Source organism: Scylla paramamosain, chromosome 14 (assembly GCF_035594125.1).
Source record: "Scylla paramamosain isolate STU-SP2022 chromosome 14, ASM3559412v1, whole genome shotgun sequence".
Lineage (NCBI taxonomy): Eukaryota > Metazoa > Arthropoda > Malacostraca > Decapoda > Portunidae > Scylla > Scylla paramamosain.
The window spans coordinates 16,720,428-16,744,922 of record NC_087164.1 but is presented as its reverse complement, the minus strand read 5'-3'; the positions used below and the strand labels follow the sequence as shown (position 1 = coordinate 16,744,922).

Genomic DNA, 24,495 nt, shown 5'->3' with positions numbered 1-24,495 from the left:
AAAGATATCATTCAAACCCACAACACATGCAATCCAGGCTGAAGAAACATCATAAGGGGCAGACAGAGCACCTATCCATCCATCATAGTAATTACAAAGGAAGAAGTTCTCATGCCAATTACAGCTCAACTACAGGGAGTATTGTCTTTAATGTAAAAGAAAAGATACCAGTCTCAGAACAGTCAGAGCCCCTGAAGATATTGAATTTCTACATGACACACTGGAAAAATTCACCAAAAATATATTAACCCACTATAAGAAGCTCAATAGGAATTGAAAAATTTCACCAAAAACATATTAACCCACTATGAGAAGCTCAATAGGAATATCCCCTTACAACTTGATGCCATCTCTTAAATACATGGTATCATTACATTAATGCATTTACATTTTCATATGATTCTCTCAATATGAACAGTTACAATGATCTACTTATTATATTATAGAGTGATGAATCTGTGCAACATATAAATATAGCATCAAGTTATATGCAGTGACTATTCTGGGTGTTAGTCAAGGCAACAAGCTGACCCGAAACGTGGAAGCTTGAATCATGGAGGTTGAGTCCTCCACATCTAGTCGGACCTCGGGTATAAAACTCCTGATTGGTTGGGATGATGCTGCTCTCTACTGCTTGAGTAAGTCCTTGATTATTCAGCTGAATAACAGGGCCATCATAAGGAGCACGATCAACCTGTGAACCAAAATTATTTACTTATAAAATCTACCTGTTAATGATTGACAGCATCAAACATAAATCACTTGGTATTTCTGAAAATACAGTATATCAATTAACTGTGGGGCTGGTAAATCAATGATGCAAAATAAAGAATGCTTTGTAGAAAAGAGCAGGAATGAGTATAGTATATTACAAAAAAATATGGCCAACAATATGTATACACATCCACAGTTGCAACAGATGTGGTGTAATATTCAGAATATAAATCAACTGAAAAATTGTGTGATAAGTATTCTATTCATGCAACAAGAAGCCACAAGCAACAGTACTGACAACTTTTCTGTGGAGACTATGCTTACCAAGGTATTCAGTGAAGGTGTGCTACTAAATTCACACAAGTAACATCAGTTTTATTTATGAAATGGAATCCTGCTGTGCATTTTTTTTGACACACAATTGTATATCAGAATTTTTGTTATGAATGTTATGTCAAGATTTTGATTTTGTCCATTGTAGTGTACTTAAGGCAATCAGATTTAGACTGAAATAACAGATGGAAGGGGAGAACATGAATATAAGTAAAGGTATGTAGATGAATAGAGAGAGAGAAGAGATGCAAACTGTACCTTCTTTGGAGCATTTGCAATATCTCTTTCTTGTACTCTGCCATATACATAAGGGCTGTGACTAGGAGTTGGAACAAATTTGCCCATGCCAGATACTGCTCGAACATTTCCTTCCTCAACCACTACACGGCCATGGCATATTACATAGTCAGCAATGCCATGAACTTCCATACCCTGAAAGTCCATAAAAAAAAATAATTTATACTTTATTTTATTTCTCTATCATTTTGTTGCTGTGATGAGGGACTAAGCCCATGGCAAGACATTCAAGATACACAGTTCATTACCAGCTGACCCAGTGATCACCAAGGTCCCCATGGATTTTGATCAGCCTTGATTGATTGCTGGATTTGCTGGCAAATATGGTACATTTTGTAAACTATCAAGATGTCACTTTCATAATTACCTCAAAGATGTTGAAATCTACAGCTTGGTAATGAGTCTTTGCAGAAATAGTCCTGGTGGCATGTGGATTCCAGACAACAATATCAGCATCAGAACCAACTGCAATACGGCCCTAAGGAAGAAAAATACATAAAGACATCTTTGTAAAGTATATCAATAAAGCTAAACTATGTTGAGTAGCATCTTTATATGAGAAGAAAGAATTGATGTATGTGAGCCCAGTACACTTCCAGTACATTTGGAAAAAAAACTGTATGAAAATATATGCATATTACTTCATCTTCTGAGGAAAGCAATTAAACTGGAATGACATGAAAACACACTTGCATAAATATTCAATGCTTCAAGGTAACAATATTAAAAAGAGACTGAAATGGCCCCTCAAAAATGTAAAGCTCCCTCCTTTGCTCTGAAAACAATGAACCATCACCATAATGTGGTCTAACCTTTTTAGGATAAATGTTGAAGATCTTTGCAGCATTGGTAGAGGTGACAGCCACAAACTTGCAGGGATCAATCTTCCCTGACACTACACCCTTTTCCCAAATAACTGACATACGATCCTCAACACCATTCACACCATTGGGAATCTTGGTGAAGTCATCTTTCCCAAGTGCCTTTTGTGAGGCTGAGAAGGTGCAGTTGTCTGTACCTGTTGTTTGGAGATCACCACTGGAAAGCAGACAGGTATATTTGATCTAAATAAGTGCAAACAAGTTGTGCAATAACTTATGAATAAACAGACATCAGCCACATTGTGCATTTCTCTTAATGTAGCTATTCAAATAAGAAACACCAGCTTCATCTGAGGGGAGCTCTTTAAGATTACCAAAGAGTGTAGGTTAACCTTTTCTAGGGGATTTTGACCAAAACCTGATAATAATTATGAATAACTCAATTCATTATTCTGTAGAAAGCACGATATGAAATCCATCATTTTAATTGTTCATCTATTTTCATTATTATAATTATGAATAATCTGACCTATTAGCAATTATAAACAATTAGCTCAAACATTCACAATGGAATTAAATGCTACATCTATAAGATACATTCTTACATTCAACTTTACTTGAATTTCATGTATTTTTCATCTACCTTTTCTTAGCTGTTCACAGAAAATCTTTGAAAATATCCACCCTTTGAGGAAGGGGGATGTCATGCACAATGAGGGGTGAGGGAAGGTAGTGCCAAAAAAGTTTGGGAACCACTGCACTAGAAACTCCTAAAGAATAACTCTGAGAAAACTAGTGTGTTCTTTGCAACAGGCAGAGTTAATGGAGTAGTTGGGAACACTTAAAAAAAAAAAAAAAATAGAAAAATGGTATCTGTGACAGTACAGGAAATAAAATAGGAACAATAATCAAGCAATATGATTTTGTCCTATGTGACAGTACTATGCAGGTCATCTCAGTACTTTGATAGACAAGGCTTGCATTTACTTAGAACTGACCGAAAATACCTGATAGGTAGTGTATAATGTCAGATAGTTGAGGAATGTGCTTGTAGTATGCTTAGTTTTAACTGATTATATAAGCCCAACTTAGTACAGCTTACTTTAATAAAAAATCATTTGATTATCCTACCCAACTACCTTGCCATAAGCTGAGCCTAATTTGACACAACTTATTTCATGATTATTCCAACTTATACAGTGGCAGCATGGACTGGAGCAGATGACTATGGTATTAAGAATGAAATGTGGACATGGACAAGTTGAGACAGAAAGGTTTGACTATGTAGTATCAACTTTGAGATATGGTAGTGGTAGTGACAGGCAGTCAAGCTGACCAAACTCCACTCTGCCACGGTACCAGTGTGGTTTAAATAGTGAAGAGTTGTGTATATTTGATGCTCATTTGGTTTCAAGGCTACTACCCTTTTGATTAATTTCTCAGTGTTTCAAAACATGAGCCATTATAATAAATGAAATTACAAGTAATGGAATATGCATAATTATGTTTTGTGAAACATCCTTAAATTTTGCATGCAACATTCATAAATATTACAAATAATTCATAACACTTAACTGTCAAAGGACTTCAGTGAAAGAAAATGAATTAAGAATGCCCCCATGAATTCATGAGTCATTCAGCAGCCAAAAATATCATCAAACTAATACTACCACATATAATATAAATTACATTTTTATATGTAATATGCTAGTGCTTTGCAAAGTTCATCAGCTGTGAGTAAACATAGATGTCTACTTGTGCACAAAATGCCCAATGACTTTTAACCCTTTCAGTGTTTTGGATCCCATATAAAACCCAATACAATGATCATGGTCTTAACTGTAAATAGACTTTTCTGTAATACATAATCCAAATTATTTAGAGGAAATACTATATATATATATATATATATATATATATATATATATATATATATATATATATATATATATATATATATATATATATATATATATACTATAATAAATCAGAGTAAGTAAATGCACGAGACCACATTAAAAACTGCTACATATTTGAAAGTAGCATCCATGGATGGTCACATTCTCCTTTCACGTGATCCATATACTGTATCCATCTATCTTTATAGGGATGATATTTTCATTCATATGCATTATGCCATGAACTTTTATTAACAGGTAAGACTATAATTCAAATTTGATGCAGTACACGTTAACAGTGGCATTACAGACACAATGTGCACTGAGAGGGTTAAATAAAGTTTTTGTTAACACTTGACAAGATAGAATGCTACTGCATGATATCTAGTACTACTTGTAAGCGATAAAACATGTTAAGTACATGCTTCAATAATACACTAAAGGTAAAAATAACTTAAAAACAATTAGGAACAGTTGGGTGCAGAAGGAATTAATCCTCTGTGTCTGATTTAATAATGGAGCTAAATTAAGAATGTGCAATCACATAAGAGAGGGCAAGTGTGAATCATCAAGCAAAACAAGTATAAAAGCAGATGAATAAAGTATATAAATATCATGTACTGCAATCTTACACATCCAACAGCTCCATCAGAGAGCTGGGGGTACTAGAATCATTACGAAGAGGGGGAGACAAGACATGGCCAGCTGCATGTTGCCAGCATGGATTGTAGTAGTGAGAACCATCAGTGCCCAGAGCTGCAGCAATGGTCTCCCCCCAAACAAGAGTGCCTCTTCGGCGGTGTTCCCCTAAAGCTGAGGCTGCTGATTTACTCATTATATTGCAAATGTAAAGGGGACACCCAATCTGAAAAAAACTTCATCTAATAGTAACTATTTATGAACACACCTAGTTCTTTTTTTGAAGATACAGATGTAAAGCTCAAAGGAGTCAGAAAAAAGGACAGAAACCTGGTAATTTTTTCTAGCTTAAGAAAGACAAGGGATAGGCAAAATAAATTTGGTTTATCTGTTTCTTAGCATAAGAGAAGTTAGTGAGAGATAAAGGTAGCCAGTGTCATGTAGGTGATTATTACAAATTAAAAGACAATGCATGAGAGATAAAGTAGTTGCAAACTTTGCTACTTCTATTTTTATATTAAGTCATCAATATACAGATAAATCAAATTTATATGTACAGAAATTTTCTGTACCATCACCTTGGAAGAATCAGAAGCAAACTGGATAGCAAGGTAAGAAAAGTTAAAGAATAAGACACAAAAACATACTTTGCCAAAAGATCCATAAGATACTTTGGTGTTTCACAGTCAGGTCTAAGAGGTGGGCCCATTACGTGAGCAGCTGCATGGCGCCAACACTTGTGATAGTAGTGAGTGCCATCTGTCCCCAAAGAGGCAGCAATGGGCTCACCAAATACAATGTGGCCTTGCCTTCTCTTATTGGAAACTACATCAGCAGCACTCTTTGACATAACATGCACTACATACAGGGGACAGCCAACCTAGAAATAAACAAACAAACAAAAAAAGGATAACTAAAAGAACTTACTATAAATAATACAAAATACTCATCTTGGGTCACAGGCACTACTATGTTGTTATTGAATTACTCTGTGAAAACAATGTAACCTAAGAAAATGCATGAATATAAAGATAAATAAGGTTGAAAGAAAAATTTGCAAAAAAAAAAAAAAAATATCTACCATTGCCCACACACATACATAAAGACAGAAAAAAAAGGCATGATGCTTTTCAGAAATTAAAGTGTTCATGAGTTATGTGAGTAAGCACTGGTGCAACAATGTTCTTCATCACTGTATATATATATATATCACAACAGCAATCAGTAGAAAAAAAAAAAAAATGCTATGAGATTGCATATATTTTCTTTGGTTAACATTTTTACAAGCATGCAAAGAGAACTTTGGTCTATCCAACATAATGAAACTGGTTTTTACCCTATAAGAGTACAAGTTTTCACAATTAATTAAAATGAGTTATAATCCAATGAAAACAGATATATATATATATATATATATATATATATATATATATATATATATATATATATATATATATATATATATATATATATATATATATATATATATATGGCATGTCAATAGATGTGCTAGCAGCATGTAATGTGAAAAATATGCTGACTAATACATCTTGAAGGGCACTGAGTCATAATGTCATGATGTCACCTCATCCAATCACAGATGTTGATGGTTATAATGGCAATTCTTGCTTGTAAATATACATCTTTTATTGTTTTTGACTAATAATCTAGGGCATTGTGCTCAATTATAACTGTGCTATTCACTCCTTCACTGGTTATAAGGAATTCAAGAGACACACTCAGCATACAGCAGGATGGTCAAGTACCAGACATTCAGCTGTACTCAGGACAGTGCATACTGCTAATCTTGTCATACATTTTACTGTTAACCTCAGCAGTTCTGCACTATCACACTTAAGCTTACCATGTGCTCACTCACTCTCATTTTGTAAACTTAGCCTGATTTTTTCTCTATTACATGTACTGATGTTCACCTACATCATTATTCCCATGCATCACTACAAATAAAGTAGATGTGCACATGTAACAACAATAAAAGATCTGGAGTGAACAATTAAGTTTGTTTATAAGTGCAATATGTCTGTTAGCTGCTGCTCATCTTTCATCTTCTACTTTCCTTTTTTAAATCCATCATCATCATTTGATCACAACATTTTGCTCCAAACAAAGTTACTTTCCTTACTAAGCAAACCATAAGATATCAATATTATTGTTTGATAAATCTTACTTATATAATTACACAATGGCAAGATACAGATAAGTGAAACATTTTTATTGGGGAAAGCAAGGGTTCTGATGTACTAACTGGCAATATTCAGTGTATGAGGCAAGTATGAACAGACTCAGTAATCATGTTGTTAGTGCTAGGACACAAGAGAGCTTTAAGAGAGGATTAGACAAGTTTATGGATGGGGATAATAGATGGAAATAGGTAGATATATTTCATACAGGGACTGCCACATGTAAGCCTGGTCGCTTCTTGCAGCTTCCCTTATTTCTTATGTTCTTATGTTCATATGTTCTTATGTGATTATCACTTGACCAATAAAAGGAAGAAAAATATAATTATTGAATTTTTTTAACTGTATCTAATGTAATCAACTGTTTATTCTGGATGAGTGATATTTGAAGTATATTAGAAATAAGGGAAAAGAAACAAGCTCTGGTTATATATGAGTGAAGAAATTATATCAATGAAATATGGAAACTGAAATTATTCATATGTAGTTTATAAAAATATTCTTAATATGTAAAACAAATTATCATCACATGCATCAAAATGAGAAAACCAACATCCATGACCTACTTTAGTTATAATACACAAAATCTGCATTTAGCAGCCAAGGGAAATGGAGAAAACAGGCATTGCTGCTGAACTAATTAAAAATTTTCAGTTCTTTTCTCAGTTACTTAATCAAGCTGCATATAAAAGATTTTTGGAAAGTTTACATATCAATAAAGTGTACTGGGCAACATTTCACACATTAGAATGGACAAAATTTATATGAATGATATTATTGTATTCAAACACACAAGAGCTTCAGAGCCTTGAATGTTATGTCTAATAAATTATAAAAACACAAGTAGGACTCCTCCAAATCAGACTTTTATATATCATACCCATCCTCAATTACATGACCAAATACTGGCTATTTGTAGACAAACTTGTCTTGTGCAGTCAGCAATCATGTTAGTCTATTTGAGGAACTTTGTCCTAAAAAACTCTCCTCCCATTGAACACAAGACAAGCATGTCCATTTCCCCATTACTGACTGATTGACTAATTCAATTTAAAAATGGAAAATTATAGCCTCTCCTTGTTTCACTGATATTTCCTTATGAAGGCCAACTACCAACACTAGAAGGGTGAACTGCTTGTCCAGGATGTTTGCTCCATCTCTAGCTAGTTTGGCTTCACCCTTCTCTTTGACCCTACATTTGAGATAAGGTGGCAGCTTAACCATCCTGCTCAACCTCTCCATTTGAAATTTCATGGTGGCTTCATGAACCTTCTTAGTGCTACATGCAAAGTGAGCTGGTGGCTACTCTGTCCTGCTGGTTTGCAGTTAAGTTCTGTCATCGACACAATTCTAGCTATTTGCTCCTACTGGGCTATCTTGAGCACAGTGAACCTGGTCTTATGTAGTCACTCCTTAGTATTGAAATTATTCCAACTAAAGATTCAACTGCACTCTCTTCAAATTCACTTAATACAGTGTACATTTAATGATCATAATGATGATAACAAAATAATACCAATGAATAATTATTCAGTCAAATAATTGACTGATATAAATGTAAAATCCAGTATAAATCTGTAATCATATATATAAAAAAAATGTCTGTGATCTTTGAAGTGGTTACTGATTTACAACTCTCATCTTGAAAGTCTAGACAGGAGGTTGAACCCAAGTGTGCATGCAATAAAACAATAGGAGCTTCTCCATAATTTCATATAGTTTAAACTATAACTTCTTATTAAACATTCAAATTATCATAATCATCCTTACCTGGTTGGCTAAGACACAGGCTCTGTTGGTGGCCTCAGCTTCTACCTCTTCTGGACGACTCAGTTCATGACCTTCAGGTCCTGTGATGCCCATATCCAGCAGCTTGGCGGTATTCTATATTTTGTTCAGTCAAGAAAATAATGGGGTTTATAATAACTATACATTCAAGCCAGAACTGAATGCACATAATTTATATAAAATTAATTATTTTTTTCCTGCAGGTAACAAATAAGTTGCCATTATTTATGAATACAGTGATTTCTATTTATGTAATGACAATGAAAATGCCAAACCTCTTTGATAATGTCTCCATTCTCTGCATGAACTTGTGCAAGAGCACCAATTTCTTTGCACTGTTTAAATGATTCCAGAAGATCATGGTCATCAAGCTGCCAAGTGTCCTTATAGGCCATAAACATTTTGAATGAATTTATACCATGTTCTTCAGTCAGTTCTTCCATCTCTTTTCCAACCTGTTAATCATGAGAACATAGTTATGGATTACAAAACTGAACATGAAACATATTCTTGATCAGAAATCATTCCCTAGTGAAGCTTACAAAACACACACACACACACATATTGTCATACAAATTTGTTCTCTGTACTTGACATCATCTTTAACTGAGCAAACAGAACTGATGATCATGGGATACCATTTTCAGTTTCATATATATATGCAACTAACTTCTTTCTGAGAATGTCATGGTTATTCTAATACATGTGCTACATTTCTTATTATTCTGTAGTACAATAAGAAGATATTACACAAACCTTGTCACACCACCAAGTAACTCCCACATGTAGTGCATAGTCACAGCACACCTTAGGATCGGCCCAGCTCCTCCAGCGGTGGTAAGCCTCCACCAGGGACTCTCCTTTTTGTGGAATGGCGAAGTCCACTGATGGTGGAAAAATTACAATATTAAAGCACTGTAAACAAATAGATGATTAACTCAACAGATTATCAGAAATATGAATAAACAAGACCTCTGTATTATGCATGTATATATCAATACCATCACTACCAGTTTCTATAGGTTCACTAAAGACTTCCTTTCATATTTTTCATTCACACCTTTATACTATGCTGTACAACATTATGATTATACTCACTGATCATGGTGGTGCCTCCTGCCAGGGCTGCCCGGGTACCAGTGTAGAAATCATCTACAGCAAAAGTTCCCATGAATGGCAACTGCATATGAGTGTGGGTGTCAATACCTCCTGTTGAAGGTGACAAAATAAATTATTACTGTACAAAATGCTGAAAAGTTATTTGACTAAAAATATGGAGTCTTATGTTCCCATATTGAGAATGTTTGTAAAAATTCTAAACTGGATGTAGTGACTTGTTCCAGTGCACTCACTAAACTTCACACATGTAATTGTTAATATCCCATGTGTGTTTATTTAATTACTTGTCATATACAGATCCTAAGATACACTTGTATAGTCTTGTTTCCACATCAATATATTTCCAGTTTTCCTTCAGTTGATGTACATACACTCCTTGCTGGTGCAATATAATCTTTTAGAGAATCATGGAAATACTGAAATATTGATTATGAAGACAGGAAAGATTGGACAAGAGGGGTCACTGCTAAGCCATGAACTCTTGACAGAAAATTCATGGCCAAGACCCAAGTCTTTTTTTGGCAAATAATAATCTATACTCATATGAGGAAAGATGTAATACTTCTATACACTAGTGGCACATGTTCCCTTAAGTGTGTGTGTGTCTGTGTGTGTGTGTGTGTGTGTGTGTGTGTGTGTGTGTGTGTGTGTGTGTGTGTGTGTGTGTGTGTGGTGAACTCTGTAAATCAAGAAATAGAACTACTAAAGGAAAATTGCAATGCACTTGCCTGGCATAACCAGATGACCCTTGGCCTCCACCACTCTGGTGCCACCTGGAGTGTGCAGGTTGGTCCCCACTTGCCTGCAATATAAGCACATACAGATTAGTAAGACAATAATTTTTAAAAAGTTAGAGATACTGCCACTAACAGATACCTCCCTACCCTTTATTATGTTACCCATTCCATAATCAGGGATTATCTACCCCATGAATTAAACCTCATCTAACATCCTGGTGGAGGCATCTTTGTATTTTAACTATTCTGAGAATACATCTGCCCCAACCTTTTCCCTAAATAGCATCTGTGGAAGGATATATATATATATATATATATATATATATATATATATATATATATATATATATATATATATATATATATATATATATATATATATATATCAAAAGTTTCTTGGAATATTATATTGTAGCATGCAGGTGACAAACATTCACATGTTTGTCACTTTCTGTATAAAATTGACATTTTTCTTAACTCTCTTGACAAAGAGTATCTGGATCAGCATAATCTAAATAAGGAAGGAAGACTGAGGATGCCATAATAGCCATTATCCACAATATGCTCATATCCACCTCAAGTGTTTCCTTCTTTTCTCTCTGTATAGTTGATCAATCCATCACAAAGTTCTGTGTTCATGTGTATAATCAATAGTCATTCTCATTTCTCACACGTCACCCGACTTCAACAACAGTTATTTCATTCCTTTTCAAGATGTTCCTATTGATCAGTTGGTGCATGTCTCAAAGTGCCACATTACTTGCATATATTTATATAATTGGATGTAATACAGCCAACTCCTAATGACAGCATGAATATGTTATGGTGCGATTTTTATTTATTTTTTTTCTAGTTTTTAGAAATTTGCTAAATTTTATCACAAGATACCCTAAAATAGAACTTTTCCGAGACGCTAAAACTCTAGGGGTTTCAAAAACCTTGCTACAGTTTGCATCTTCACCTGACATTATTCCACCTTCCTGAATATTCAAAAGTTGCTACACTTACTTAATGATGCCATCTTCAATGTAGACATCAGCATCTTGCATCATGTCATCATTTACCACTCGACCACCCTTGATCAACAGGCGGTTTTGAGCACTCTGAAAGGCAACGTGAAAGGCTTATCATTATCAATAATCCTTGAAACACAACGCAGTGGTAAATAAAGTACACACCAACAGTGGAGATAAAATGTTATGAATCACCCTGTCAATACAGACAGTGACATGAGTGAGTGTGTGTACTGAACTACACCTGAGCGGTCCTTCTGGAATAAACCGTGCATCATTGTACTGACACACGCAAAAAAAAAAAAAAAAAAAAATCAATATGATCATATAAAGGTTGGTACACAAAATGGGAATCATGAAATTATAGCTACTTATCATTACTGCAATAACCGGGGATGAGGGGAGGCTAAGAGAGGTTTTTACAATTGCGCAGAGATGTTTCTCCACCTCTCTCTTCAGTAGGTGTAGAGGCAAAGGTGGTGGAAGCTTCTGTTTAATTCATTCTACACTTTCTCATCATTTTCAGGTAGTTACTGAGATATTTTTACCTCGACGTGGGCATGTCTGTTGGGGCATTTCACGAGCTTTCAATTAAAGGGAGATAATGATGTCACCGGCCACTAATTACATGTAACGCTAAGGATTGTGACATAACCTTCCTATGCCTACATTAAAACAGTTTAATAAAAAAAATATGGGGTTTGACACAAAGTGTATTTTATTTACATAAACAGAATGTGTAAAAATCTTATCAAACTCGCTCATAAGTTCAGGCTTCCCACCAAAATATATATTGAGAAATTTCGTTCATCTTCTATGCAGTCCAGATTGAGCTCCTTCACTCAAACTTTGCTTCAAACTCAACTTTTCATTCCCTCATCGCACACCCTGATTTGATTGCGTTTGTTATTGAGATTCTCTTTACTGATATTTTTTTTCTTCTTCCTCGGCCTTAAATTGAGAGAGAGAGAGAGAGAGAGAGAGAGAGAGAGAGAGAGAGAGAGAGAGAGAGAGAGAGAGAGAGAGAGGCTCTCTCTCTCTCTCTCTCTCTCTCATGGACACAGGCAGCGTCTGTGCCCCACGCAACACCAGTACAGCTTTATTGCCACAGTCGTGCACCGCTGCGGCACCGCGGCTGCCGACAAAGTGCATGGCTCTCTAACAGGATGGTCACTTCCTACTCCCACGCGGCGTCATCTGGCCTGCCGTGCGTGAATAATCCTGTCCGAGTTAACAGCTCACATTTTTCTCGGCTGTTGCTATGTTTTTTTTTTTTTTTTTTTTTTATCAAATTCATATTTCTCACATTCAACGCAATCTTTTATGCTATGTTATCTGCGGTAAATGACATCATTATGAACTCATCATTGTCATTATGATGAGTCATTATGATTGTCATTATGCCTTTACTCTCTCTCTCTCTCTCTCTCTCTCTCTCTCTCTCTCTCTCTCTCTCTCTCTCTCTCTCTCTCTCTCTCTCTCGTCGCCCCCTTCGCTCTAGTGTATATCGTCTAGGTTTTCCCCTTTAACCCGCACCGTGTGTGTGTGTGTGTGTCCAGCACCTGACAGCGATGCTTGTCTCCACCCTTTTTTACCCTCACCAATGCCGACAGCCACACAGTGTACTGTCTCTTTCTTCCTTACACTCACTATACTCACACCCATTCTTACCATTTCTTCCATATTCGTCTTTTTCGTTATTTATATTATTAACCGTCTTAATCATTATCCTTTCAATTTCTCGTTCATCTCACGTTAATCCATTATCATCTCAGTTCGCCGTTCACCTCACCGTTACCCATTCTAATTACATTTCCTATACCAACACCTACTTCTTCAGTATTCATCTCACTTCTTGTTCATCAAACCTATACCTATTACGAGTATCATCTCAGTTCGCCGTTCACGTCACCATTACCCAATGTCACCTCCTTTCCGATATCAACACTAACTTCTTCATTGTCCATCTCACTTCCTCGTGGACCATACCTTTACTCATTATTGCACATACGTCAGAATACGCCATGTTATTTTCTTTGGACCAAAATCTAATGATGCAACGTTTGTACAAAATGTACAAAAGGTGATCCTTTGAAATAACGAGATGCGTTATTTCTGCGGCTTCTACCATGTCGACAAACCAAAGAGCATAAATTCCTACGGGGTTATCTTGTCAGACAACAACGGACATCCCTCTTCACTCTCTGGATCATTCTGAAACACTTATGTGCCACACCTCCAAAATCAAAAGGCTCTACCTGAAGTTACACGGGTTTATTCATTCATTTATTTATTATTTATTATTTTTTTTTACTGTTCCAGCGACAGATTAACGAGATTTCTACATCATTAACAGAAGAAACACTCTTGAGAACCCAGCTAATCATCTGTGACCTCAAAAAAACAGTCGTGGTGAGAGAGCAAAGCATTTCTGAATACGAGCCTCTATCATTGTGGACTCCTTCCATCGTCATCCTAATGTTTTCACCTCCTTTCCTTTTCTTTGTTCTTCCTGAGCTTCAAATCATCGTCCCCAACCAAAGCAAAACGGTGTTCTCATCTTCGCTTCCGCTTCCCGCTGCCCGTGCCCTGGGTACCCATTTCCACTCCAACTTTCACTTCCACTACTGACTCTACTTGATATACTCATATACCTTTTTAAACAAGGTGAGGAATCACAGCAAATTTCGTGACATGCTGGAAAAAATAACACATTACTCCTGAACAGTTCTAGCTACAGTCTACTAGCACCGGAGAGATTTGTGAAAAAAAAAAAAAATGCTTTCAAATGAAACGCACGATGTGTTAATGTACTGTGCGTCTTTAGAACAACTGTCACTAATTCTTTCTTCCCGTCACGACATTTTTCCCTTTCGACGGACCTCGCTCGATGCCTCGCCCTAAAAAGAGTTGCTAACATTCTGCACTTTTTACTTGATATACACAAAGAAAGAGCTGCATTGTTACAGCTCTAAAAAAAAAAAAAAAAAAATTTCTCCCCTGTCAGAAAGGTCCACCACCCTCCACGTAAGACAGACAGCAGTCCTGACAAAATTATTCCCAGATACCTCGTTGTTGCACTGCATCAATTATCAGTGGGCAGGATTCTATGTATCGACGGTTTGCATGGCACTGATGTCTTATTCTGACATGAGGTCCTTTATTCCCTTGCTTTTTCTCCTCGTGATGAACTTAATTCAAGACCAGCACTCGAAAAAAAGAACAATGAGAGAAAAAAAAAACAGTCATAAGAAGTAAACACCTGTGGGTCTTAATAATATTTATAAGAGTAAACTACTCAGTAGATATGTAAGAGAGAACCCCTGGAGCAATAAATAAATAAGTTGCACGAGATATAAGATGACTGTAGAGATCACGTAGGTAAATCCATTCACACAATAACAGCCTCCAGTTTGGTGGCTCAGCATTCAAGCATTCCCAACCAACATGCAGAGGAAGCCACAGCGAGTCAGCATACATGGAAAGACAGGAAACAGTACCTCAGCTCCTCTGCCACCCTCACCTGAGATAGCCCGTCAACCGGCAAAGTTTTCTCCACAAAATGATGGGAAGTCCGGAAAGAAGAAGTGGAGGTCATAGGAAGGAGAGACGAAAAGTGGAATATCGCGAAAGAATAATAATAATAATTTGAGGGAGGGTCTTGAGACGCTTAATACACAAACCGTGATGTTAGAGGAAGGGAGGTTTGTGGAATATCAGTGTGAAGTTTTGTGTTAAGGAAGCGAGCCATGATGGGGTGTGTATCTCGTAGTGCATGGACGCGTCGCCTGCCTTGTTTTAAAGAGAGAGAGAGAGAGAGAGAGAGAGAGAGAGAGAGAGAGAGAGAGAGAGAGAGAGAGAGAGAGAGAGAGAGAGAGAGAGAGAGAGAGAGAGAGAGAGAGAGAGAGAGAGAGAGAGAGAACAATGAATAGTCTAAATCCTTAAAGGTAGAGAAAAGTTTGTTTAATGGGATTTCGAAGGGCGAAATTGAAACTACAGTGAAGCAGAATAGAATACATATGTTTGGTTTTCAAATTAACAAGTTAGAGAGAGAGAGAGAGAGAGAGAGAGAGAGAGAGAGAGAGAGAGAGAGAGAGAGAGAGAGAGAGAGAATTTCATAGTATTTCAGATAGATCATGAATCTAAATATCTTGCGCTCAGCGGATACCTGCATCAATTATTAATCAAGTAATCTCTGACCGAGTGCTACAAAATTTATTATTTCTCCAAGATGTTATTTGTAAACTAAAGGTCCATGATAAATACGAATGCATGTGTTAATTGCCAATCTACATTAAGATCAAATAAGACATAATTTTTGTGGCATATTGGTGCAAAGCGAGCACACACATAAAAATATATACACTTAAAGTTCAAGCAATAACATGAGTGATTTACATGAATGCTATATAGTGGCATATATATATATATTTCTTTCTTTGTGTTGTTTTTTTGCTGTCCTACGCCAGTGCCACTCATACCACCAGCCGCACTTCCATCAGGTGCTTGCTAAAGTTCAATATCCAAGGGAAGATGCACGAGTATCATCTTGGTAACTCTACGCTAACCTTCCGAGAAATGTGATCAATGGAACTTTCCTGCGCATTCAGAGAGAGAGAGAGAGAGAGAGAGAGAGAGAGAGGGAATGTGAGGTCTCCCCCGACGCCCTGAGCCTCACTTCAGCAATTACGATTCATACAACACTTACTTTCAGCCGCCACTTCACTACATACATTGCGCATACTGAGTGTAAATGAAACAAACTTCTTGCTTACCTCCCCGTATAAAGAAAATGTACTGTACATCTCTGTATTATGACACATGTAATGTATTATGACACATGTAATGAAAGCAATGAAAGAGGTAAGAGGAAAGACGGTGTTTTTTGTAAAGACTAAGGAAGGAAATAAAGGGAAATGATTCGGAAAGTGGTCAGAAAAAAAAATAATAAAATGGGCCGACTCATGCGAGAGGAGAGAGAGACGGACGGAGCGGGGCTGGTAAGATGGCAGTACAGCATCCATCACTTTTCAAATGAAGGCTGAGCAGCAAGAGCGCCCTGCCTGGTCTGACCTATAATCCGCGCCGTGAGTCTGACATCATGTTCCCTACAACTTGGTCGTTCTCTGAGGGGATGCAACGTGCCTACCAGCGAACTAAAGCTACTTACAGTAAATAAGAATCTCATGCTTTTCTTTTTTTTTTTTGTTTTCTTCATGTAGGGTGACAACAACTCGTGAATAGCATACATTAATAAACATGGATATCTCTGTACTGTAAATAATGTCAAGGAATGTTTCAAGATGCGTATTTCCTTTGAGAATTGTTCCCGCAATGGTTTAAAAGCAGCAAGAGGAGTAAGTAACTAGACACCCAAGGGAACGAAAGAAAACTTAGATAATGTTCGCAAGGGGTAAGTTTTCATACGAACCCTCTCAACCCACCCCGCCCTGCGCCTCCAGCGTGAGGGCGGAAAGTAAATTTGACCACTCTCTCGTCTTTTGTTATGCAGTAAAATAAATCGTTATTCTGAGGGCCACGAGTCTTTTCTTGTAAACACACACACACACACACAACCCCACCCATATGACCCACACATCTGTGCATCACTACACCATCCCCTACACACACACACACACACACACACACACACACACTGCAGAGCGAACGCTAAATTGTAGTTTTAACAAGAAAATTAAAGAAACCCGTTATGAGATACACGATAAACAATAACACGTAGGTGGGAGTTGACTACAACTCTTATTAACAAGAAATTCAATACGTCACTTAAGCTGCCAAATCATGCACATTTCACATTACTCACCCTGCACATACAGTATCAGGAATGTATGTTACCTATTTTGTCTGTTAGTTACATGATGCTAAGTAGCACTTTACAATACTACACTAAGCACAGTATTTTAACGATGAAAATCATAATTAAGTTTTGTTTTTACTGTCGAGTAAACGAACGAGCACAGCTGAACGTATGCGCATGTTTCGAAATACTCTTTCCGAACCCAACAATAACAAACGACTACTGAACGACCGGCAATACTTGTCACGTTTATAAACAAACAGTAAATGTTTATCTTGAAGGGTGCACGTGCTCGAGGGCGGCTGGCACGTTTTGGGAAACCGGCCCACCCTCACCCTCACATAAATCACCCGCGTCCGTGTCTTGCAGTACAGTACCTTCACTCCATCCGCACATTCCTTCCTCACCGTAATTCTAACCCCACCCATATGACGCAAACATCTGTGCATCACCGCCACCCAACACACGGCGCTCAACCAGCTTTCGGAAACAAACGATACAAAAAAGTACTACTAATGCATAATACAAGTACCGCTTAAGAGTATGCTTCGTTTCTTGAGCGAGAACATGAGGCAAGAAAATGAGGTTCACGGTGGGCATGAAGGAGAGTGAACATGCAGGAGTGGCGGAGTTCATGACAGCCATCCTCCTGAATGACCACATTTAATATTTTACAAGTATAATTTACACACGTGGCAAATAAACTGGTAACTCTATTTCATCACACAGCAAATGTACTTTGTTAGATGACCATTAAGAAACATAATGACTTACTGTGGCAGACAAATTGGTAACTTTACTTTGACACAGCTAATGTACTTTAATCGACAGGGGACTATTGAAGATAAATAACTTCTGTGGCAGATGGTCTAGTAACTTTGTTTTACCCTCCGTAAGCACTCAAACTGAGAGGACTATTAAAGACCTAACGACCTAACTGGATTTTAAAACTAAGATAGTCTTTATCACTGAATTTTTTCACTTGCAATACAAACAGGGATGACTCCTGCGAATAAAAATAACAACTTACCGACAACGATGATAACCAAGAACAAAACAACAACATACGGTTGACATATATGAACTATTCGCTATTTCGGGTCCCTCGCTTTGACCTTTGTATCACTTACACACACAAACACACACACACACACACACACAAATATATGAAGCATCTGTGCATCACAGCTCACCCCGTTTCCTCACACACACACACACACACACACACAACATTGATCAATTAAAGTATAAAGGCAAAATCCACACACAGTTATGGACCTAAGAGGAATTATAAAAAAGTCGATGGCAGGATCCTAATGCACAAAATTTTGCTATAGTGTACTATAGTTTGTCCCCCAAGACCCTCATGCCTGCGATGCGCGAGAGGAAGGTAGTGGTAGTGGGTTGTGGAGACTGATTCCATTCTAATACGATGAAAATAAGCCACTTTACTGTATACTATCCTGTTCTTGCAGTGATCCTAAGAAGAGAAGTCGTCTTTGGTGGCCTTGATGTTCCTCAGGAGTATGACAGAACGTCTTACCGTTCCCTGCGAAGTGGCTCGCTGCCTGCTCCTTTATTGAGGCTTGTGTGAATAGATTTAGTGAAGAATTATTTATGCCTGCTGCCGCAGAAAAAAAAACTGACGGGGAACATGGATTGATTGATTCACTTACTGCTTTTAGCGCCGCAACTACGACGGCATATGGAGGAAAATGGGAGAAGGGATTAGTTTACTGAGAGTTAAAGGATACTTATTCATCATATAATCACAAAGATCACCGACTAAGTTCAGAGGAAGATTCGTATAACTTATCTAAAATTATGCAAATTATAAAATTACACATGTGTTGCAGTTCTCTGATGCAGCTGCTCTGGTAGAAGTTATTAGTATTATGTGTCAGTCTAGTTTCAGGTAAGTGTTATGCAACTGAGGTGCATGTGTTAAAAGGACACGTAGCACTGGCATAAACAGTGCCATCTACGCAGACGTGTCCGTCAGTTAAGCCTCGGGGCGGTGCAGTCATCGTGTAGTGTCCCTCTTGTGGGAGGGGAGGGGGAGGGGAATGCAGCATCGCTCGTCGCGCTACGCTTCAAGCCTCGGGGACAAGTCACTGACCTGCATGAGACTGTGACATGAAGGAAAGGAGACGTTCCTTCTTGAAAGACACTATTCTTTTAGTGAAAGGTTGAAACACATGCGTGACACGGAACCCATCCCCACCCAGCAAGAGATCCCATAACATAATTCCATAGACAAAGGAAAACACACACAAAAAAAGCACAAAACTCGCGAACCTGTTTCATAAAACTAGTCTGCATTTCAGAGGGAAAAGATAAGTAAATGAATGAATTGACACACACACACACACACACACACACACAAAGTTCTCAATTTCTCTTCCTAAATTAAATACAACCGTTAATTGAAGTACTTTGTTCTGGAAAATAAATTATTGCCGTTCGATTACTGTTATATTCTTTAGTTCAGATTATGGGAGAAGATGCTATTCGTATGAACAACAGAGACATGAACTAAGATGCTCATCTGATGACTGGAATGACAAGAAGACCTTTTCCCAAAAATTTAATTTGTTATTATAATACAAAGTTTACTATTCGATATTTTTTCCGAGATGCAGCAACGGCCCAGTTTTTTTTTTTTCTACTCTGTACTTTGTAAGCCTCCTTCACTTGTAAATGATGATGATGATGATGATAATAATAATAATAATAATAATAATAATAATAATAATAATAATAATAATAATAATAATAATAATAATAATTTACTCGCCCTACTGCTCCCCTCCTCCCCCTCTAAGAAAACCATCAGGAACTCCGTAAACAGTTCGCGCAGCAGTGCCTCAGCATCGTGCACAGCACATGGGATTCTTGGTGTGTGGAAAGAAGGTAGACCACCATGAGAAGAGAAAGAGGGAGAGATGCCTCTGGAAAGGAGAGCCGCCTTCGGCAAGATTACTGTTTGGGAGAGAGAGAGAGAGAGAGAGAGAGAGAGAGAGAGAGAGAGAGAGAGAGAGAGAGAGAGAGAATATTTGAGTAGAGTTGGAAAAACAGTAATCCTGCGGAAGGTCCACGCTTCATGGCGGCTTTAAGGCTGACTTTACCTGCAAGTGAATGGGGATTTTCTTCACGTGGTGACCATTCATGATGTTAATATGATAACGACACGAGGGTTTCTGGCTAATCAACGCCCCAGAGAGGTGAAGCACGGTGTGGGCTCTAGCGGGGAAAGATCACCAGATATTCTGTGAGACCCGTGTGGTTCTGTTGGGACCGACACAACTCCGACGGCGGTGAACGCGGCACTGCGACGAACGAACAAACTCATCCTCAGAGGCGCTCGTGTTTGGGTGGGCCCCGTAGCGAGCGTGGCCTGCCGGTAGCGAGCGTTGGAAACTCTTGGCTCCTCCCATGCTGCTGCTGATGCTATTGCTATTTCAGCCCTCCCATGTACTACTGGTGCTAGTTATGGCGAATGCTGCTAGAGACGCGACGTGGAGCACCAGGAGAGTTTCCGTCATTTCGATACTCATGGATCTTCTAGAAACTGGAATTATGTTTATCTTGAGGTCTGTCATCACTCATCCTCAGCCCGTATCTTGTATTTCATTGAATAATCTCATGAATTATTTCCAGGAATGATAAGTAGCGTTCCTGTAAGTGTATATCTCACTGATGATGCTGGATTCTTATTAAACTATCACTGGAGTCATAAAAAAACACCCATAAGAGAAATATATCCCATTACTTTTGCGGGTATTTTCTTAGAAGAACCACCAGAGAAGTGAAATAGAGAAATGAGAGGATGTCTGTTTAGCTTAGATGCAAATATGAATGACGGACTTACGTGACACAAATTTGGTCAAGGGCCCCCCCCTCGCCTCTCCCCCCCCCCTCTCTCTCTAAGTGATCCCAAAAACTGACCATTCCTTCACTGAGGTCGTATTTGGCGTCGGGTGCCTCGCCCCAACAAAACATCCAGCAGCCTCCGAGACAGAATCTATCACACAATAAAAGCCACACGCGAGTAAGCAAGACTCCCCGAGGCCCAACGTCCGTCAAAATGCAACAGGTGTGGGGCAAGAACGGTCGCTCCCTTGTGAAGAAAGACGAAATTGGCAGAGGCATATAATCGAAACCTCTTATTCTTCTCTATTATTCCCTTCCGTGTTAAGTCATCAGCTCCTTTTAACTTTGCCCCTTTTTAACTAATTATGAATGTGACTTTCTTTTTTTTGGGGGGGGGGAGTGAGTGTGATATTTTTTCTCTATCTTGTCTCCTTATTTTCTTATGTAGCTTTCAGATAACTGTCCCTGCTCTCCCTCCGCGCTGCAATTAGCAATTAAGGGGCAGGAGTGCAGGAGCTGAGATCATGTCCAAGAAATTTTATGACATTACTAAGAAAAAAGAAAAAGAGGGAAACAGAGGCAGAAGTAATTTTGTCATTATATTGTTGATTTTTTAAAGTATTCAAGGTTTTCTGTGCTGTCATCTCATATTTGGAAGAGAATGCAAATTTCATAAAACGGTCTTGTAAAAAAAAAAGTATATCAACACAACAGTTCTGCAGAACATGGTGTGTATCAGAAAAAAAAGATTATATATATATATATATATATATATATATATATATAGACAGGAGTCACGTGTTGGTTTAAGAATGAAGATAAAATGCATTTGGATGAATTCCGGCTCGACTTGAACCTAAAAAAAATTGAATCAAGGACCAACTGCTCATGCAAACACAAGAAACGCTTCTCCCTTCCCCACTAAGAAACAATGCATAATTACAGATTCTGTGTGGGGGTATGTACTATATTACTGATAATATAAAAAAAAAAAGTATACATTATACAAAAGGGGTATGGCCAGCAGACCAGTTGTGAGGTAGACCTGAACGCGAAAAATATTAAGAGCAACAAAATAAATCCGTGAAGTAAGTTTTCGACGGAAATTTCAAGTAATAAATGAGAAAGTAGACATTGGTAAACATAGCAGCAAGTAAAAGTTATGACTGTTGCCTCCTCGTAATCTAAAGCGTCAATTAAACCAGCCTCGTCAGCATGCTGTGCGAAGCGTGACGCCTCAAACATCTTCAGGTCTTGCAACGCCCACCCCTTGCAGTACGCCACAGGAACCATGCTCGGCTGCCCACGGCGTCCAAGACAGGATTGTATCAATTTATATCCCCATTTGTGGTCGTGTTGGTTCACGTGGCCATGGGGAGAGGTGGAGTCAATGTCCTTTTTTCTTGGAGAACACGAGTCTGTTCCGGCGAGATTTAAAAAAAACTTGCAATTGCAGCTTCTTGACTGTCCCCCTTTTTTTCATCACCAATAATACCCTTCAAGGATTACTTCCCTTCTCGAAATAAAGCCTTCTAATGCATAAGAACATAAAATGAATAAATAAATAAATAAATAAATAAAAATAATTGAGGTTCTTTATCCACTATCAATCATCTCCATCAATTTATCCAATCTTCTACCAAAGTTTCCTATTAACTCGGCACTAACAATTTAATTCCTGTGTCCATTTCAGTCATCTAACACTGAGAACCAATCTTTTCCCATCTCATTTTTCAGTCTTTACTTCTAGTCCTATTCTGATTACTAACTCTGAGGATTTAGTCCATACCACCTTTATACCGCTGAAATACAAGACCTATGACCCAAAAAGTGTAGAATATGTAAGCGTATGATAATGAACAGTGTACCATTAAGAATCATGCAATATACAGATAATGAAGGAACTGTCCTATTTAGGTGTAATAAGCCTTCCCAGCAGCTGCAAATATACCGGAAGGGGAAGCTTAATTTTTCACGTCATGTTGCAATAAGAGGCCATACCCTGCAATGCCTCGCCATGCCAGGTGGTGCCCTCTGCCTTTTACGAGCTTCGGTGGTGAGCTGTTCTTATCGCCAGCCCTCACTGCCGCATTTCCCCAGGCATCCCTTTGTGAACTGGTGTGTGTGTGTGTGTGTGTGTGTGTGTGTGTGTGTGTGTGTGTGTGCGTGAAAGAGAGAGAGAGAGAGAGAGAGAGAGAGAGAGAGAGAGAGAGAGAGAGAGAGAGAGAGAGAGAGAGAGTAAACAGACAAACAAATACAGACAAAACAGACGGACAGCCAAACAGACAGAGACAGATAAGCAGACAGACAGACAGACGGACCAGAGAAATAGTCACGTAATGAAGAATAAGTTATCTTCACTACTCCAAATGAGACCAGCAATACACGAGGAAAGGAAAACGTGTATTGGAATGCAGGGGAAGGAAATGACGATCTGTTTTAAAACTTTCACCCTTTCTTGTAATGATAAGAACCTTCGTCCCCCTTCGAATTCAATAAATGCCCTGGAGAGAGAGAGAGAGAGAGAGAGAGAGAGAGAGAGAGAGAGAGAGAGAGAGAGAGAGAGAGAGAGAGAGAGAGAGAGAGCAGAGGCTATTGTGTGTTGTTGAGTTGTAGGTGAAGGATGAGTCATCGTCCAGGAGTGACCACAGGAGCCATGATGGTGGACCAGGCGGCAAGCAACGGGAACATGACCAACGGGAAGTGTCAAGAGAAGCGAATGGCAACAGTCCGGCTGCGAGGGAAAAGACTGGACGAGTTCTATGTTAGGTTTTTTTTTCTTGATATTAAGTTTTTTTCTCTTGATATAAAGGTAACGCCTCACGCCGGCACGTCTTAGGCAGTGGTATTATGGGTCATTTTGAAGAAGTATAGTCCAGTCTCCGGCCACTGATCTGCTAGTCTCGAGAGCCGCTATTTTCCCCTCCCCATGGTGGCGAGGCGCTCCCGGCACGTGATGGACGCAGCGCACGTTAAAGCATCACGTCAGCACCTCCAAATGTCCTTCTGAGTGATAGACTGCATAGTACGCGCCTTAACACAGACCACCCCCCCCAACACACACACACTTTAGCAGCAGAAAATTCTTATAGTAGAAGCGGAAGCATCACCACCACCACCACCACCACCACCATCATCATCATTAGCAACAGCAGCAGTCACGCAAGCCGACACGCTAGAAGGAAGTGTGAAAGGGACCGAGTTTGTGGCATATACTACTAAGGGCATGCGATTCGAACCAGAG

The 24,495-nt window shown here is 38.3% G+C and overlaps 1 protein-coding gene across 13 annotated transcripts in view; it reads right to left on the bottom strand.

The window, feature by feature from the left end:
• Nucleotides 1–24,495, bottom strand: part of LOC135106945 (dihydropyrimidinase-like) — a 64,175-nt gene that overhangs the window by 9,639 nt on the left and 30,041 nt on the right. For 10 of the 13 annotated variants that reach the window (XM_064016405.1, XM_064016410.1, XM_064016402.1 and 7 more), the window contains 11 exons: nt 11,556–11,650; nt 10,539–10,612; nt 9,790–9,900; nt 9,448–9,575; nt 8,967–9,146; nt 8,674–8,787; nt 5,350–5,582; nt 2,157–2,382; nt 1,712–1,822; nt 1,306–1,479; nt 532–694 (listed from right to left, as the gene is read on the bottom strand). In XM_064016405.1, the coding sequence (XP_063872475.1) occupies nt 532–694; nt 1,306–1,479; nt 1,712–1,822; nt 2,157–2,382; nt 5,350–5,582; nt 8,674–8,787; nt 8,967–9,146; nt 9,448–9,575; nt 9,790–9,900; nt 10,539–10,612; nt 11,556–11,650 (1,609 nt within the window). Of the gene's footprint in view, nt 1–531; nt 695–1,305; nt 1,480–1,711; nt 1,823–2,156; nt 2,383–4,695; nt 4,929–5,349; nt 5,583–8,673; nt 8,788–8,966; nt 9,147–9,447; nt 9,576–9,789; nt 9,901–10,538; nt 10,613–11,555; nt 11,651–24,495 lie in introns of all 13 variants that reach the window. The other 3 variants (XM_064016403.1, XM_064016407.1, XM_064016411.1) reach the window with 2 other exon arrangements.